This window comes from Amblyraja radiata, chromosome 1, assembly GCF_010909765.2.
Source record: "Amblyraja radiata isolate CabotCenter1 chromosome 1, sAmbRad1.1.pri, whole genome shotgun sequence".
NCBI lineage: Eukaryota > Metazoa > Chordata > Chondrichthyes > Rajiformes > Rajidae > Amblyraja > Amblyraja radiata.
This window is the reverse complement of record NC_045956.1, coordinates 106,925,267-106,942,678: the sequence shown is the minus strand read 5'-3', so window position 1 is coordinate 106,942,678 and position 17,412 is coordinate 106,925,267. Positions and strand designations below refer to the sequence as shown.

General features: G+C 42.1%; 1 protein-coding gene across 3 annotated transcripts in view; it reads left to right on the top strand.

The window, feature by feature from the left end:
* The first annotated feature begins 968 nt into the window (after positions 1–968).
* corin (corin, serine peptidase) overlaps positions 969–17,412 on the top strand; it is a 169,412-nt gene continuing 152,968 nt past the window's right edge. The window contains exons 1-2 of one of the 3 annotated variants that reach the window (XM_033028134.1): positions 969–1,079; positions 3,962–4,109. In XM_033028134.1, coding sequence (XP_032884025.1) covers positions 1,011–1,079; positions 3,962–4,109 — 217 coding nt within the window. In that variant the 5' untranslated portion in view covers positions 969–1,010. Of the gene's footprint in view, positions 1,080–3,415; positions 3,475–3,961; positions 4,110–17,412 lie in introns of those variants that run through there. The other 2 variants (XM_033028143.1, XM_033028152.1) reach the window with 2 other exon arrangements.

Here is a 17,412-nt window from a genome sequence, read left to right as displayed (position 1 = left end):
TACTGTAATTGAAAAATAAGACCCGCAAAAATGCTCCACTCCTAAGGCGCTGCACTGACATGTTAGCTCGTTTCCCATCAAAGCTGAACATGATAGAAGCGCCCAGCAGGTCGGGCAGTATTTGCGGAGAGACAAGAACTAGTTAACATTTCACTTTCGAGATCCTATTTGCATCTTGGCCCCGAAATGTGAGCAAGTGATAACTTGTATTAATATGGCATCAAAGTGTCAGACCGACCCATTAATTAGAGTGAATAACATGTCACGTTGCTCCGTTGTAAAATAAAGCTCACAAGACTATTTCAATAAAAAATGTTACAGCATAGAGAAATATAATGAGAACACAGAATTAGTAGTTAACTGAGGTGTCACTGATCTCATTGAGCACATTTTCAGCTTTGAACACCAGTGTTTTTTTTTGAGTAGTGCACATTAAATAATATAATCGCAGAAAATAAATACACTTGATCCGCGCCTTTCACAGTATTGGGATATCCGATTAAATATTTCTGAAATGTACACTGTGAAAATAGAGCATCAAGGTTTTGCACAAAATTCCCACAAACAGGACCTGATAATTAGGCTGTCGGTTTTGAAGTGCCCTGCCCGCCCCTACCTGGGTCGATCTATCAGTTGCCCCACCCCTCGCCTCTTTCTACCAGCAATCTCCCCTCCAGTCTTGGGGAAGGGTCCCGACCCGAAACGTAGTCTGTCCATTTTTCCTCCACAGATGTTGCCTACTTCACTTAATCCCTTCACTTTGTTCTTTGTTTTGCTCAAGGTCCCAGTATCTGCATCTCTTGTGCTATTGTTCAATCTTATATTGGTCACTGTTCCTTTAAGGCGCTGTCAGTGCAGAGTTTGCGGGAGGGGTTTATTTCTTTACGTACCCAAATGCTGAGTACTGTGAGCGCGGCGTGAGCCTATTGAAAACGAGTAGAAGGGAGGGCTTTTTCAAGCTGTTTGATAGAAGAGGGAACAGGCGATCGTAGGATCCAGCAAATCTTGCAATGTTGTCAGCGCGGCAACGAGCTGCTCCCACGCCTGAGGAGCAGTATCAGCAAGTCAGCACTGGCAGGGTAAGGGGCATCTGGAAATTACAGGTGGTTTTGCCTTCGGGACCAGGTTTCTGTTGCATTTGCTTTATTATCCCTATTACCCGTTGCCCCAATGGAATTCAATAGTAACTTAAATGTACCGGGTTTGTTGATTTCGGGGATGCTCTTTGGTTTTGTTTTATGGTTTGTGAGGGAAAATTGTGCAAACCACAGGAACTTGTCCTGAAAGGAGCCGCAGATTTTCCATGAGCACCAGACCATCTGGGAAATGCAACCTTTGTTCGTGTATAAATTGGATATATAGTGTAAGTCGTGCATTTAGATGAAATAGCGTCAAGTATAATTTTGTAACTACATCGTCCAGGTAAGGAGGTTCGTTCAATCGGGGTTGACTGCATTTCATTCCTAATGAGTACGTTCCAATAGTGTGGAATTTAATCCTGCTGTAAGTGTGCTACAGGTTTAAGTTGCTATCTTGCATTAAGCCTCAAATGCTTTTATAGCTCGTCTTTATAAAAACAACTTGGAGGATAGACAATAGGTGCAGGAGTAGGCCATTTGGCCCTTCGAACCAGCACCGCCATTCAATGTGATCATCCCCAATCAGTACCCCGTTCCTGCCTTCTCCCCATATCCCCTGACTCCGCTATTTTTAAGAGCCCTATCTAGCTCTCTCTTGAAAACTTGGTCTGCTGTTGTGCAGATTTGCGGCAGAATGATATTTAACATGCCGAATATTTCATTCATATGATCAGAAAAGAAAGATGCTAACTTTCACTGTCTTGTATTCTGTGGTATTGGACACTGTTTCATGAAATGTAAAGGCGCCATCAGTATGGGTTTGCACCTTCTGAGTTCCATGAAAAGTTGCAGGTGCATGAAGAAAATAGTTTTAATTTAAATTTAAATTAAACCTGTCCGGGTTTCTTTATCCCCTAGTAAGCCTTGTCCCTTTGAAACGTCAACTTTGTGCAATTTGTTCACATAACTCTGGCTTCTCCGTTGGTTTTATCCTCAGTATTTACACCAGCATAATTCTGACCCTGCACTCCCATTATCACAGAATAATCACTTTCACGCAGAGAGTCGTGAGTTTGTGGAATTCTCTGCCTAAGGTGGAGGCTGGTTCTCTGGATGCTTTCAAGAGAGAGCTAGATAGGACTTTTAAAGATAGCGGAGTCAGTGTATATGGGGAGAAGGCAGGAACGGGGTACTGATTGTGGATGATCAGCCATGATCACATTGAATGGCGGTGCTGGCTCGAAGGGCCGAATGGCCTACTCCTGCACCAATTGTCTACGTTTGAACAGTCCTCGGTCAAAGTTTGATGTGTACTTTTAAGGTTTTAATCATATTCTCCCCCCCTCTCACCCTGCCCCGGCGTAGTCTGATGTCTAACGCCCTGGTATGAAGTCTAACAGACTGGCAGGCTCCAACTGCGATTGTCGCTGAGCAGCTTCCGTGCCGGTGTGAAGTCTAACTACACTTCTCATGCAGGCTGGTTGTCCCGGGGTGTGACTGTGAAAGGTCTGACCATGATCTATCCTCCGTAACCCAAATAGACCCGGAGCAAAACAAAACAATGCGTTGTCTCAAATGCTGGGCAATGTGCTCCTGAAATGGAAACTCTGAAGGCAAGAAAAGTACAATGGACAGAGAGATATCACCCCCCCCCCCCTCTCCCCCTCCAAGTATTTGATGTTATGTTGCCTGTTATTCCCGATAAAACAAAATAAGTAACGGTAGCACATATTTATTCCTTTAAAAAACATGCATGGTAACGTTATACATGCATCTTGCAATCGCTTTGGCAAAGTGTTGCACATCGCGTTAACACGACTTGGTGACAGGACCCGGTGAGCTGTTCAGTCGGGAAATTATGTTTGATTTCTTAAATGCCCCCCCCCACACTCGCTTCTGTATATTAGATGAAACAAGAGGCAGGACAAGAACATGGCACCCGGGGTAGAAGGTCAATCAGGCTCCAGAGGCTGAATGACTTACTCCTGCATCAACTTATTAAGTAACTACATTACTGTGAACTGTATTCTGCACTGTATCATTCTCTTCCTTTAACCTACTGTACTTGAATTTAGCATAATCGCATGTATGTGTAAGATTATCTGATTTGATTGAATAGCATGCAAAACAAAGCGATTCACTGTACCGCGCCACACGTGATATTAATAATAATATTAATAATAATAATAATAATGATAACTTTAAGTTCTTAAAACGGGCCAGAGTCAGAGTGGGAGAAGTCGCCCACGGCATTAGGACCCTGCGGCAGCTCCACGTTGCTGGTGCATGGGCGGCCGGCTGTGAGCGTCAAGTCTGGTTTGGGGACAGAGTATTCTTGGGGTGGAAACACAAACCATGGCCATGCATTGATTCGTCAGAATCTACGGTCGCGCAGGTTATTTACGGTCGCGCAGGTCTTATTGAATTGAAGCGAGTTCTCCACCGAAGCGGGTTAAATGTGGGGGAGAAGTTGGAGTGGATAGCAGGGGTCCTGTAGAGTATCAACACATTAGAAACGCGTTCACTGACGCTGTCAACGCCGTTACATTGCCATTGATGTGATTCGGACACCCCAGTCCCACGCCCTTGCCCCAGTCCAACGCCTTCATTTTCATTAGCAGCTAGTTGTTGGTTTAAATCGTTTAAACTCGGATCTGGATATGTCTATCACATTGTGTTTCATTGCACCTTGTGCTGTATGTACTTAACACGTGTATAATATTGGCTGGGAAACTGTTGAAGTGTGCAGCATCCAACCATGGTTGAGTTCATTCTAAATATGTTGTAGTACTTCGCAGCGTTTTGCAGTGTCCCAGTGGCACTCGGCACTGACGGTCTGGCTGCCTTGGGGCTACTGATGTCTGTCTTCTTTGCAACTCAAGCAGGTGCCGGAGGCAGACGAGAGCAACATGGGGCCAGCCTGTCCACAGAAGCCGGGATCGGTCAAGCACCTCCGCCTCATATTGCTGATACTCGTCCCGTGTGTCTGCGCTTTCATCTGCGTGCTGGTAATCCTCTTGGCATTTGTAGGTAAGGTGCTTTCAGCATTTGTCCGCGATCGCGTGTGTGTGTATGTGTGTGAGTGTATGTGTGTATGTGTGTATGTGTGTGTGTATGTGTGTGTGTGTGTGTGTGTGTGTGTGTGTGTGTGGGGGGGGGGGGGGGGTCTATGCTTTAGGTAATGCTGTTGTTTCTGAGATTTAATCCCTCCCAGTCCGATTTGTCCAAACCACTTTCTGATAAGCCAACACTAATTAACGGAGTGTTAGTTGTTTGTTTTTGGTTCCGATGTTTACAAATGTACTCGGGATGTCCAAAGGTCTACACATTGTGTGAAATGGGGCAATGCTATCTGTACAAGCAGGGCAACACCGGGGCGCTCAGGGAGTAGATGTACTGAATCAATGAAAGTTTTGAGCTAGCAGTTTCTGTTGCTTTGATTTGGTGAGTCTGTTGTGAAATCGGTTTAGTTGCTCCCCCGGAGACTAAAAATAGGACGTTGGACAACTGGGATAAACAAAGTGAAATCTTGTATCATCATTGGCCTGGCCTCTGCATGTAATGAATCCACCAGCATATACCGAAGCGACAACAAGGGTACTCGCGTACAGTCCAACGTCCACTTGTCTCCACCTTTCTGCTATCTTGTATTTCGTCGCGTATTAGACATTTCGCGTTGGATTCCTATAAATGTGTTCATTGCTGAGTGACAACTTCTAGTATAGTATACACCGCAACACGAGTTTCAGAGACGGGTAAATGAAACGGGTGACTTTCTCTCAATCTCTAATCTCTCAACGCCGCGAGTGTGAGGAAAGTCGCGCTGTCCAATGCAACGTTCTGAGATCTAGATGTGAATTTACTGAAATGCATACGAAAAATGGAGCATCATCTTTGGGTAACCGCTATTCCGACAACCAGAAGGAAAAGGTTGTCAGTTGATGTTACAAAATGATTGTTTTGTAAAATCACCAGCTCCTTATCTTGAATTCTGCTCTGAAGTTTGATTTATTGTGTGAGGGTTATTAAAGTCCATTGCTAAGAAGTTAAAAATAAAACTTGACCTGTTTAGATTTGGATCAATGGAAGTATATTATTTATTATCAGAGGTATTGTACTTCTATTAGAGTTTCTATCGGAACTAAAATACATAAATGTCCAATGGAATGTTTAATAGATAGTTTGTTGATTTCCTTGCCCTCCAGAGAAGCTGACTAACCTGTTGTTGCTCCAGCACTTTGTGTTCTATTCAATATAATGTTCTTACGGGCCACACTTTTGCATAAAAGTCAAAATATTTTTAATCTGAATATTCAAAATGTAATATTTCAATGTTATACATGTATCAAAACATATTCACTGTCGCAGATGTGAGTTTTTTAATTTTACTTAACGATAAGCTGATGAAGTGGTTTACACCAAAGATAGACACAATCAGCAGACCAGGCAGCATCTCTGGAGAAAAGGAATAGGTGATGTTTCAGGTCGAGACCCTTCTTCAGACCTCAGTCCTTTTCTCCAGAGATGCTGCATGGGCCTGTCCCAGTTAGGCGACTCTGCACTCGCCACATGGTCGCCACATGCTCGCTGATAGTCTCTGGTGAGTCTCCTTCATGGTCGCGAGGAGTTCCCGCATTCTGGGAACTAGTCGCGGCCTCAGTGTGGTTGCCGCAAATGTTGAAAATCTTTCTGCGACCACAAATTGGTCGCCATGGAGAAAATCGATAATCTTGTAGTCATAGTCGCCATGTAGTTATGGGTAGTCGAGGTAGTCGTAGGTAGTTTTAGTTAATCGCCTTTGCTGACCAATTTTCATAGGCTCATTGGGGGAAAAAAACGTAAGTAGGCGTTTTCAGAACTAAGGATAACCGACCAGTAATGTTAAATGTCCGCCGAACTTCACAGCTGTGTATCTCTGGCTTATTAAAAGTTGTCTGGCTTCTTAAAAGTTGTCTTCACTCCTTCTCCACTCCTTCTTCTCCACTCCTTCTTCCCCCACTCTTCTCCCGCTCTTCTCCCCCCCCCCCTCTTCTTCCCCCCTCTTCTCTCCCTGGTCACCGTTCCAGTTCCCGGTTTTTCAGGCGACTGCCGGAAACTTGACAGTCGCCGACAGTCTACTGAAAAATCGCCTAAGTGGGACAGGCCTATAACTCCAGGTTTTTGTACCTATCTTCCGTGTAAACCAGCATCTGCAGTTCCTTCCTACACAAAGTGGTGAACATGTTGGACACAAACTTGGTGAATTTGCCTTATTTGGATGAAAATAAAATGTAGTTGTTTCACTGTGTTAAATAGAGAAATTAAGTAGGTTAATAGAACATCGAACAATACAGCAGATAAACATGCCCTTCATCCCATACGATCCATGCCAAACATGGTGCCAGGTTAAACTATTTTCCCCTGCCAGCATGTGATCAATTCCTTGTATATCCATGTGCCATATAAATGCTTCTTAATTGCCGTTATCATATCTGCTTCCACCACCACCACCCCTGGAAGTGCATTCCAGGCTTCCGCCATGCTTTCTGGAAGAAAGAAAATGGTCCCACACTTTGCCTTTAAAGTTGCCCCCCTTACCTCAAAACTCAGCCTTCTTGTCTTTGACGTTTCCACCCTGGGGAAAATGGTTTTGACTGTCTATCCTATGTTCATTAGATGTGTAGTTCATTACTGTTTGACTAATGTGGATTTATGTTTTTTAAATGCACTAATTAAAAGGTATTATGCCAAATTATATAAATACCTTGGACATTTATCTAAATGTGATCCATAAGATGGCAGTAAAACATTGCACACTTCGATGAAGAACTGTTTCTCATCATTCATCATTATTCATCCATTTGGTAATTATTGCTTTGTATAATTCTGAAACGTGCAACAAATGTAAAGAATATTTGAGTTTTGTTGCTTCCTTTCATCTAAGCTGCTAATTGAGTAAACACTTAAATTAGTCTTCGTATTTGAAAGACTCCAATGTCAACAGATGCATCTGAGCTTGAACAGTGGAGTACAGTCAATATGATTCACGTGTTTGCTTTAAAATTATTTTTGCACTTTTAATGCACATAAATGCGTTTCACTTAAATTAAGTTTCTCTTGCATCTCTTTACAAGTTGCCATCAGAAATTAGCTTGCTTTATGCATTAATTTAATCTGCATTGTGTGAACAGAGGTCAAATAGACAGCATAATTTAAATCGCACAAGTGGTAATTTCTTCGAATCCTCACAGACCAATTGGATCTTGTGCTGCAAGGGCGGATTTGAAAAACAAAATCTTACGGCCTAGAACAGCAAGAAGACAGTTCACATTCAGTTTAGTTCACTGTACCGAGCGAGTTGTGTGCTATCCAGTCAGCAGAAAGACAATACGTGATGACAATCAACCCATTTATAGTGTGTTGATACTTGATTAGGAAATAATGTTTAGTGCAAGGTAAAGCCAGCAAAATCCGATCAAGATTAGTCCGAGGGTCATCAAAGAGATAGATGGTAGTTCAGGACTCTGTTTGTGGGGGGGATGATTCATTTGCCTGAGAACAGCTCGGATGAAACTGTCCCTGAATCTGGTGGTGTGCATTTTCACACTTCTAAACCTTTTGCTTGATGGGAGAAGAGGGAGTGGCCAGAGCGCAAATCGACCTTGATTATGCTGTTGACATCCAACTCTCTGATTGGCATTGCCAGAAGACAAGGTTTGCAGCCTGTTTAATAGATTCATAAGTTGAGTTAAGCGTTCTTTATAGAGTTCCAAACTAGGACATTGGAGATGTCCTCATTCTTCAGGGAACGGGGGTTCCCCTCTTCGACTATCGATGAGGCTCACACCAGGGTCTCTTCTATACCCCATAGCTCTGCTCTCACTCCCCAACCCCCCCCCCCCCACTCGTAACAAGGGCAGAATCCCCCTTGTCCCCATCTTCCACCCTACCAGTTGTCATACAACAGATAATCTTCCGACATTTTCGCCATCTCCAACGGGATCCCACCACTGGTCATATCTTCCCATCTCCTCCCCTGTCGGCTTTCCACAGAGCCCACTCCCTCCGTAACTCCCTGGTCAATTCTTCCCTTTCCACCCAAACCACCCCTCCCCTGGTACTTTCCCTTACAACCACAGGATAGGCTACACTTGTCGTTTTACCGCCCCCCCTTGACTTCATCCAAGGAGGTAAACAGTTTTTCCAGGTACGGCAGAGGTTCACCTGCACCTCCTCGAACCTCATCTATTGCATTCGCTGCTCTAGGTGTCAGCTGCTCTACATCAGTGAGAACAAGCGTAGGCTTCGCGACCGCTTCACCCAATCCTGGTCCAAGAACACTAACTCATCAGTGCCTCTACTTCCTGAGAAGACTACGGAGAGTCGGTTTGTCAAGGAAGACTCTCTCTAACTTCTACAGGTGCACAGTGGAGAGCATGCTGACCGGTTGCATCGTGGCTTGGTACGGCAACTTGAGCGCCCCGGAGAGGAAAAGACTACAAAAAGTAGTAAACACTGCCCAGTCCATCATCAGCTCTGACCTCCCTTCCATCGAGGGGATTTATCGCAGTCGCTGCCTCAAAAAGGCTGGAAGTATCATCAAAGACCCACACCATCCTGGCCACACACTCATCTCCCTGCTACCTTCAGGTAGAAGGTACAGGAGCCTGAAGACTGCAACAACCAGGTTCAGGAATAGCTACTTCCCCACAGCCATCAGGCTATTAAACCTGGCTCGGACAAAACTTTGATTATTAATAACCAATCATCTGTTATTTGCACTTTATAATTTTATTTATTCATGTTTGTATATATTTATATTATAGTATATGGACACATTGATCTGTTTTGTAGTAAATGCCTACTATGTTCTGTGTGCTGAAGCAAAGCAAGAATTTCATTGTCCTATCAGGGACACATGACAATAAACTCACTTGAACTTGAACTGAGTCCGCATCAACCAGCGATCCACTAACTCTATCCTACACACAATAGAGACAATATACCCTTATTCCAAGCCAATTAACCTACAAATCTGTATGTCTTTGGAATGTAGACAAAAATGCTGATGAGGCAGCATCTATGGAGCAAAGGAATAGGTGACGTTTCGGGTCAAGACCCTTTTTCAGACGGGGTGGGGGTGGGGGGGGGGAAGAAGAAAGGAAGAGGCCCACTGTCTCCGCCTCTTCCTTTCTTCTTCCCCCTCTCCCCACTCCCACATCAGTCTGAAGAAGGGTCTCGACCCAAAACGTCATCTATTCCTTTGCTCCATAGATGCTGCCTCACCCGTTGAGATTCACCACCATTTTTGTCTACCTTCAATTTTTCCAGCATCTGCAGTTCTTTCATAAATATTTTGTCTTTCGAGTGTGGAAGGAAACTGAAGATCTCGGAGAAAACAGGGAGAACATACAAACTCCTTACAGACAGCACACATAGTCAGCGTGGAACCCGGGTCATAATTGATAAGAGCAGAATTAAGCCATTCGGCCCATCAAGTTTACTCTGCCATTCAATTATGGCTGATCTATCTCTCCCTCCTAACCCCATTCTCCTGCCTTCTCCCCATAACCCCTCTTCTTATAAATAAATGATTGAATAAGTTTATTGGCCAAGTATTCACATACAAGGAATTTGCCTTGGTGCTTTGCCCGCAAGTGACAACATGACCTACAGTGACAGTTAGGAATGACACATAAAACATTATCGATTAAACATGTGAATTAAATAAAATACCAGAGCAAAATGAGGCTACATATTTTTTGGTTATTGAGTAGAGCTACTACTCGTGGATAAAAACTATTTTTATGTCTGGTTGTGGCAGCTTTGGCAGCCCGGAGTCACCTTCCAGAGGGAAGTGATTCAAAGAGTTTGTGGCCAGGGTGAGAGGGGTCAGAGATGATCTTACCCGCTCGCTTCCTGGTCCTTGCGGTGTACAGTTCGTCAATGGAAGGAAGGTTGCAGCCAATAACCTTCTCAGCTGATCGAACGATTCGTTGTAGCCTCCGGATGTTCTGCTTGGTGGCTGAGCCAAACCAGACCATGATGGAGAAGGTGAGGACAGACACTACGATGGTCATATAGAATTGGACCATCATTGCCTGCTGCAGATTGTGCAGCCTTGGTGCTGCTATGCTGAGGGTCTGAGGGTCCAAGATGTGCTTTCCCAGCCTCACATGCTGCTTCCTGTCTGTCGGGAAGCTGGTGATCCACTGACAGAGGGGTTCAGGCACAGTCAACTTGATGTTTCTTGAAGTGGTTTCTTGAAGTGGTTTCTGCTTCTTCTATGCTCCGGCGATTATTTCAAAAAATTCAAAACCGGCCGCGACTAAAAATAGGTTGCCATTTTTTAAATCGGAAATTTTTTAGTCGAAGCCGGTTGCCATGCTAGTTGAATGTGGTTGCCGGAGGTTGCAGGTAGTGGAAGGTCTTAACTTCCACTACCTGCAACCTCCGGCAACCGCCTGCAACCTCTGGCAACCACCTTCAACTAGCATCGCAACCGGCCTCAACTAAAAAATTATTGATTTTTAAAACGGCAACCTATTGATAGTCGCGGCCGGTTTTGAATTTTTTGAAATAATCGCCGGAACATAGAAGAAGTAGAAACCACTTTCGACCATTAGGGAGACTGACAAAAACTTCCACAATGCTCTTTGGTAGTTCACTACCATCTTCAAGACAATCAGAGATGAGCAATAAATGCTGGCCTGGTGTTTGGTAGCCGCATTAAACCACTGAGCTTTTGCCATTAGGCCTACTTTTCTCTCGATAATCTTTCCAGCTGATCTGGCCTGTTTGTAAAATCATCATGCTGTTCAACTGTGCCTGCCCATATACAATGTTGCTGCCTTTATAATATTGCCCACCTCCATCCCAGTCCCAGTCCAGGTGCCACTGGGACATTCCGCAAGCAGCTGTCATCTCCAGACTTTTCTGACTGATCTCCCATTTCCCAACCTTTCACCTCCATCTTTGATGATCTAATGCTTTGAAGATATGCTCAGATGCTTGTGTTTATAACCTAGCATGGTTATAACATATCCGTATTCGTAATCTTTACCAGCTCAGAACATACCCTCCATTGACCAAGGTCTTGTGCCCATTGTTGTCCTTCAAGTTTATCATTGCAGACTGTGTCTTCATCAACATTCTGCTTCCTTTATTATGGTCCTTCGTAAAACCTGCCTGCTTGACCAAGACTTTTGCTATCTTCAGTGAAATAACTTCCTTTGGCTTGCTAAACACATTTAGCTTCTGCCTCTAAAAAGCACCCTGAGGCTTCTTTCTATTTCTATTGAAATAAAGAGGTCATTATTATACCAGATCTGGTTTGACCAAGGGTCTGTCTAACCATTACAGAACTTTTATTTTATTTTTCTGAACCATTGAGAAGTTAGCAAATGCCCATTGTTGATTTAATTGCTGTTTGTTCTTATTCACTGGTTTTTAATGCTTTGCAGACTCTTTGCAGACAAACATAGTCATTTGCTCCTCTACAACTTTACTTCTTGGCATGGCAAAATATTGTAATTTGTCTTTCTCAGTGTCCTCGCATTCCTTCTGCTGAACGGTTGTGGCAAGGGTATAGAATCTATAATTCAATATAAAAATGGAACATCTTCAGATACAAAGGTTAAGCAAAGGCAGACAGCAGACAATAGTCAAAAGCAAGTCATGTTTAATACATCTTTGTGGAGAAGGGCTGATTAAACTGTGGATGTAATTTATATAGATTTTCAACAACAAAAACATTTGATGATGTTTCTCAATAAAGCTTGTTGAAGTTCAGGAGTATGGCAAAAGAAAAATGATGTAAATGAAAGATAAATGGAGGTTTACCCTTGCCAAATTTTTTGTTTTATTTTTGGGCAGTCCATATTAAAAACATGAATTTCTGGCTGGAAGAAATGGATCAGCAACCAGATTGGTTAAGGATGGAAAAGGAAGACTGTTTACCTTTTAAAATCGGTTCGATTATGTTTGCTCCCACAAAACTGCACAAAAAAACCTATAGGGAAAACATAGTGGAATACGAATTTGGAAACAATTAAAAAAAGCTTTAAAATTGGATAATATATCACTATGTCTTCCCATTGGAAACAATCCTTTATTCAAGCCATCCATATTGGATAAAGGTTTCACACAATGGAAAAATTACGGAATTAAAAAGATTGGACATCTTTATAGGAAAGGCATTTTTCTTTCATTTCAAGAGTTACAACAGATCTATGGACTGCACTCAAATAATTTCTTCAGATATCTACAAATTGGAGATTATGTTAAATCTAATACACAAGATTATAGGACTAGGGAACCAGAAATTCTTGATGAATGTTTGAATAAGCATCCTAACACTGAAAAATTAATAACATATTTATAGCACCCTCTTAGCGAGGTACCATCGATGGAATTATATAGATACACATGGGAAAATGAATTAGGTCAACCTATAACGAAAGATATTTGGGACGAAAGTCTACAATATATACATCAATGCTCGTTAAATGGCAGACATGCTTTAATACAATTTAAAGTTTTACACAGATTACATTACTCCAAAATAAAACTAATTAGAATTTTCCCACATATTTCTCCTATCTGTGATGAATGTCTGCACCTAGAGGCCAATTTAATACATACTTTTGCAAATTGTACAAAAATTAAAAACTTCTGAATTGATATTTTTGGAATAATTTCTGAAGTTGTTAATACTAAATTGGATCCAGACTCAAAACTAATAATACTTGGAATATCAGAACAAAGTTTAACACTCACAACAAGCCAAAGAAACTTCCTCGACTACAGTATAATAACTGGGAAAAAATTAATATTAAAATTTTGGAAAGGCCCTATAACCCCCACAATTAAAATGTGGATTGTGGAAATGTCGGAGACCCTACATCTAGAAAGAATTAGACTTGTCTTAATGGACAAACAAGAACTTTTTGTTAAAATATGGTCCCCATTCATTAACTATTTGAAGGGATAGATTGGCTCGGCACGGAAACCCAACTGAAGCTTGAACTCAGGATTAGATGAAAAGTTATACTTTATAATCTACAAACCTATCTCCAATGACGTATTATTAGTAATTTATTCCACTTTTTTTTTCTTTTTTGACATTTGTAATTCTTTTTTTTCTCTCTCTTTCTATCTATATATATATATTAAAAAAAACTAGAAGCAGAATCAATCCACAATTGAAAATTTTAATAATGTATGATTGATGTACATGAAAAGTTTTTACTATAATATGTAACTATATTTTACCATAACATGTTTGCTTTTAATAAAAATATAAAAAAAGAAAGAAAAATGCAGCATTATAGATAGGAACTTGGTTCACCAACAAGAAACTAAACACTAGGAAGCACTGATATGTGGAATGGATTGGAGTATCCGACAGATTTGTTTGGTGTGTTTGATTTGTACCTTTTGATGATTTGCACACAATCGGAAAATGTCTGACAACATTGAAATAGGAGATCTGATGAAGCGGACCACAAAAGACCAAGATTGAATTGAATAGATCAGGTGAATAGTCAATAGTTTAATGTGAATAAGTACTGTGAGGGGGGGAAAATTGGGAAGGGGGGAGAAACAATACATGGAATTTTGCATTTGCTACAAAAGTGTAAATGCTGTACGAGGTAATTGTCATCGATTTCAAATATATATTTCCTTGAGAGAATGACAGAGGCCAGAAAAATTGCAAAGTTGAGCAATAATGTTTTGTGGCATAGAATAAAGGATAAATAAATGATACATTTGTAAAGTGCATGTTGCAGATTTGCATGTCTTGTTTTGAACAGTAGATTGAAACCATATAAAGTACACGCGGTAAATTCACCAGAATAACTTCCTGGCAGGTCAGGTCGGTGGGAGTTCACCCCGCCACGGGCACCATGTAATCCCGTGCTACCTGCTCCATGGTTGGATAGTCGGCGACTTAACCGTCTCCCCCACCTGGTTTGCCAAGTGAGGAGGGGGCTGTGGTTCCCCAGCAGGACCAAAAACAAGACCTGTCGAAGGGCGGATGAGCTTCTAGCGAGCCAACGGCCATCCACACCAGTAGAAGTTGCGATCACTGCCATACATAGCATTGTAAGGAATGATGATAAAGCACACACACCAAAATCCCATACTTCCAGCGGCGGAAGTCCGCAGGAACTGGAGGACAGAGATGTGTGGTGTGTTTGTCACCGTTACCGTTGGAAACCAGCACCACTGCGTCGCTAATGTTTTCAACGATGATGAATGAATGAATGAATGAATGAATGAATGAGGCGAAGTGCAGGGACAGCGGTAGAGCTGCAGCCTTACAGCGCCAGGCACACGGGTTCGATCCTGTCCTTGGATGCTGTCTGTGTGGAGTTTGCATGTTCTCCCTGTGAATGCTTTGTTTTCTTCCGGGTGCTCCGGTTTCCTCCCACATTTTAAAGACGTGCAGTTTTGTAGGTTAATTTGCCTCTTTAAATTGCCACTAGTGTGTAGGGAGTGGGTGCAAAAGTAGGATAACTAGTGTGAACGGGTTGTCAACGGTCGGCTGGCCTTGGTCATCCGAAGGACCTGAATCCATGCTGTATCTATAAACTAAACTAAATCATAATAATGGAGACACTCTAAACGTAGGATGAGAGAGAAGATCCAGAAGAAGTGTTTTTTAAATGACGATGGAAGCAATGTGGAAGATATTTGCTCTGATTGGAGTGTTGTTGACAAGGGATCATCTACTTTTAATATTTTCACTAAGGGAATGATTGGTGGATGGTAGTAGAAGTCTCAAAACTCTTCATTTTCTTTAATGATTCTAGGATGGAATGCTTGAATATACCTGGCCATTTGTTCATCTTATCTATGCTAGCTCTCAGCAGAACCTATAATATATAATATAGAATGTGGCACAAGAACAGGCCCTTTGGCGTACAATGATAGTGCTGAACACAATGACAATTTTTTTAAAATCCATTCTGCTTGCATGTATTTAATATTCCTTCATTCTCAACATATCCACGTGTCTACCAAAAAGCTGCTTGAACTCCACTGTCATATCTCCGAAGACTACGGAAAGCAGGTCTCCCCACTACACACCTACGAACTTATTATAGGGGGACAATCGAGAGCACATTAACCTACGGCATCACTTCCTGGTTCGGGAGCTGCAAGGCGTACGAACGGCACCAACTAGACAGGATTGTGAAGACCGCCAGCAGGATTATTGGTGCTCCACTCCCTTTCCTGCTGGACATATACAGGAAGAGATGTATCAGCAGAGCCATCTCCATCATCAAAGACCCCTACCACCCATCGCATCACATATTCTCCATCCTGCCATCTGGGAAGAGGTACAGGAGCATTAGCTGCAAAACCGGCAGGATGCTCCTCAACTTCTTCCCGCAGGCTATAAGACTGATAAACGGACTTTGCCCCCTGCCAAAGTATCGCGCACCAACCACCAACCTGGACAGAGCCACTGTCGTGCCGCTGCCGATCGGAACGCCTGTTGATGTTTAGTAGAGAGTAGAGTGTTTAATTTGTTCATGATATATGTATTTTTTTTTAATTTATTTTTTTACTGCACACTGAATGGACACTGGTTGAGCAACGTTTTTTTGTTTCCTTTGGGTATGTGAGTACTCAGGAAAATGACAATAAAGATATACTCTACTATACTATACTATACTATATCTGCTTTCACTACCACCCACTGACAATGCATTTGTGTAGGGGGAAAAAAACACTTTCCCCGCACATCTCCTTTCAACTTTTCCCTTCTGACCTTAAAGCAGTGCCCTCTCGTCGTTGACATTTACTCCCTGGAAAAAGATTCTGGCTGTTCATCTTTTCTTATACTTCCATCAGGTCTTCTCTCAATCTCCAATACTCCGGAGAAATCAATCCACGTTTGTCCTTCTCTTTATAGCTAATACTCTCTGATCCAGGCAGCATTCTCGTAAACCTCTTCTGCGTCCTCTTCAAAGCCTACACAACCTTCCAGTAATAGAGTGATTAGAATTGTACATGGTAGTCCAAATACGATCTAACCAAAGTCCTGGAAAGCTGTAACATTACTTCCTGACTTTTGTACTCGTTGCTTCAAGCAGAGCAATTCTATCCCATTTTCCTTTCTCCTTTATTTCCCTGTACACCTGCAATTTCTCCCTCACATCCCCAACAGCTTTTTCTTGATTTTCTTCTGTCACGTAGCCGATACTAACAGGTGAATGATGATCATTATTTAACTTGCTAGTGCATCCTTGGGATGTGGAAGGAGATTCAACCCTATTATGGAGATGCTATGCAATCTTCATACAGACAGCACCTGAAGTCAGAATGAAACGTGACCACTCCAAGCTATGAGCCAGCAGTGCTAATTGCTTTGCCATTGTACTTAGGTCAGACTATTGCAGCATTGAGGAGAAAATCAGAGAATTAATATCCATAATTTAAGAAACATAGATAGATTGAGAACATAGAAACATAGAAAATAGGTGCAGGAGTAGGCCATTTTGGCCCTTCGAGCCTGCACCGCCATTCAATATGATCATGGCTGATCATCCAACTCAAGGAACAAAAGGATGAGATTAGACAATTGATCTCGTAAAAATCTGACATGATGATGGTTGATGTAACAAAAGTATAATGGATTTGATGGCCTTGATTTGTATTTCTAACACTGAGAGAAACTAGTACGATAAAAATCACAGAAGTTGTTGGGCTCATTGCATGAATGGCCTAGATTTTTCAGTCAAAGTAACAGAGTGATAATGGCATGTGCAATGTTTAAGCGCAGCAATTTCCTGCAAAGGCATGAAGCTGCCAGATGTAGTTGAGACAGGCACAATAACAACTTTTAAAAGACATTTTAACAGGTATGTGGATGGTTGAAAGACATGGGCCAAGCACAGGTTAATGGCATATCTTAGATGGAGCATCTTGGTTGGCATGGAGAAGTTGGGTCGAATGACCTGTTTCTGTGCTGTGTGACTCTATGGCAGAATCAATAATCCAAGTGTTGCTGTCTAAAGTGCATCACTCCATCGTAAATGTTAATATAACAGCGTGGTAACATTTGACTCAGCATTGAAATGCATTGTTATTGAACGTCCTACATTTACAGTAAATTACATTATGACCAGGGCAGGGTACTGATGTACTTGGTTAAGGGGATGCCCGGGTTACCTGTCTTGTTCATACAACTCGCTTTAACTGTTTTACCTTATTGCGACATTATTGGCATAAATGCTGTGACATGTTGTGCAAAAATCTAAAAGCTTAAATGCGCAAGAACAAGAATAACTGATGTTTTTAGATGTCATTCCACAATATAATTCCCCCACTAATTATTTTA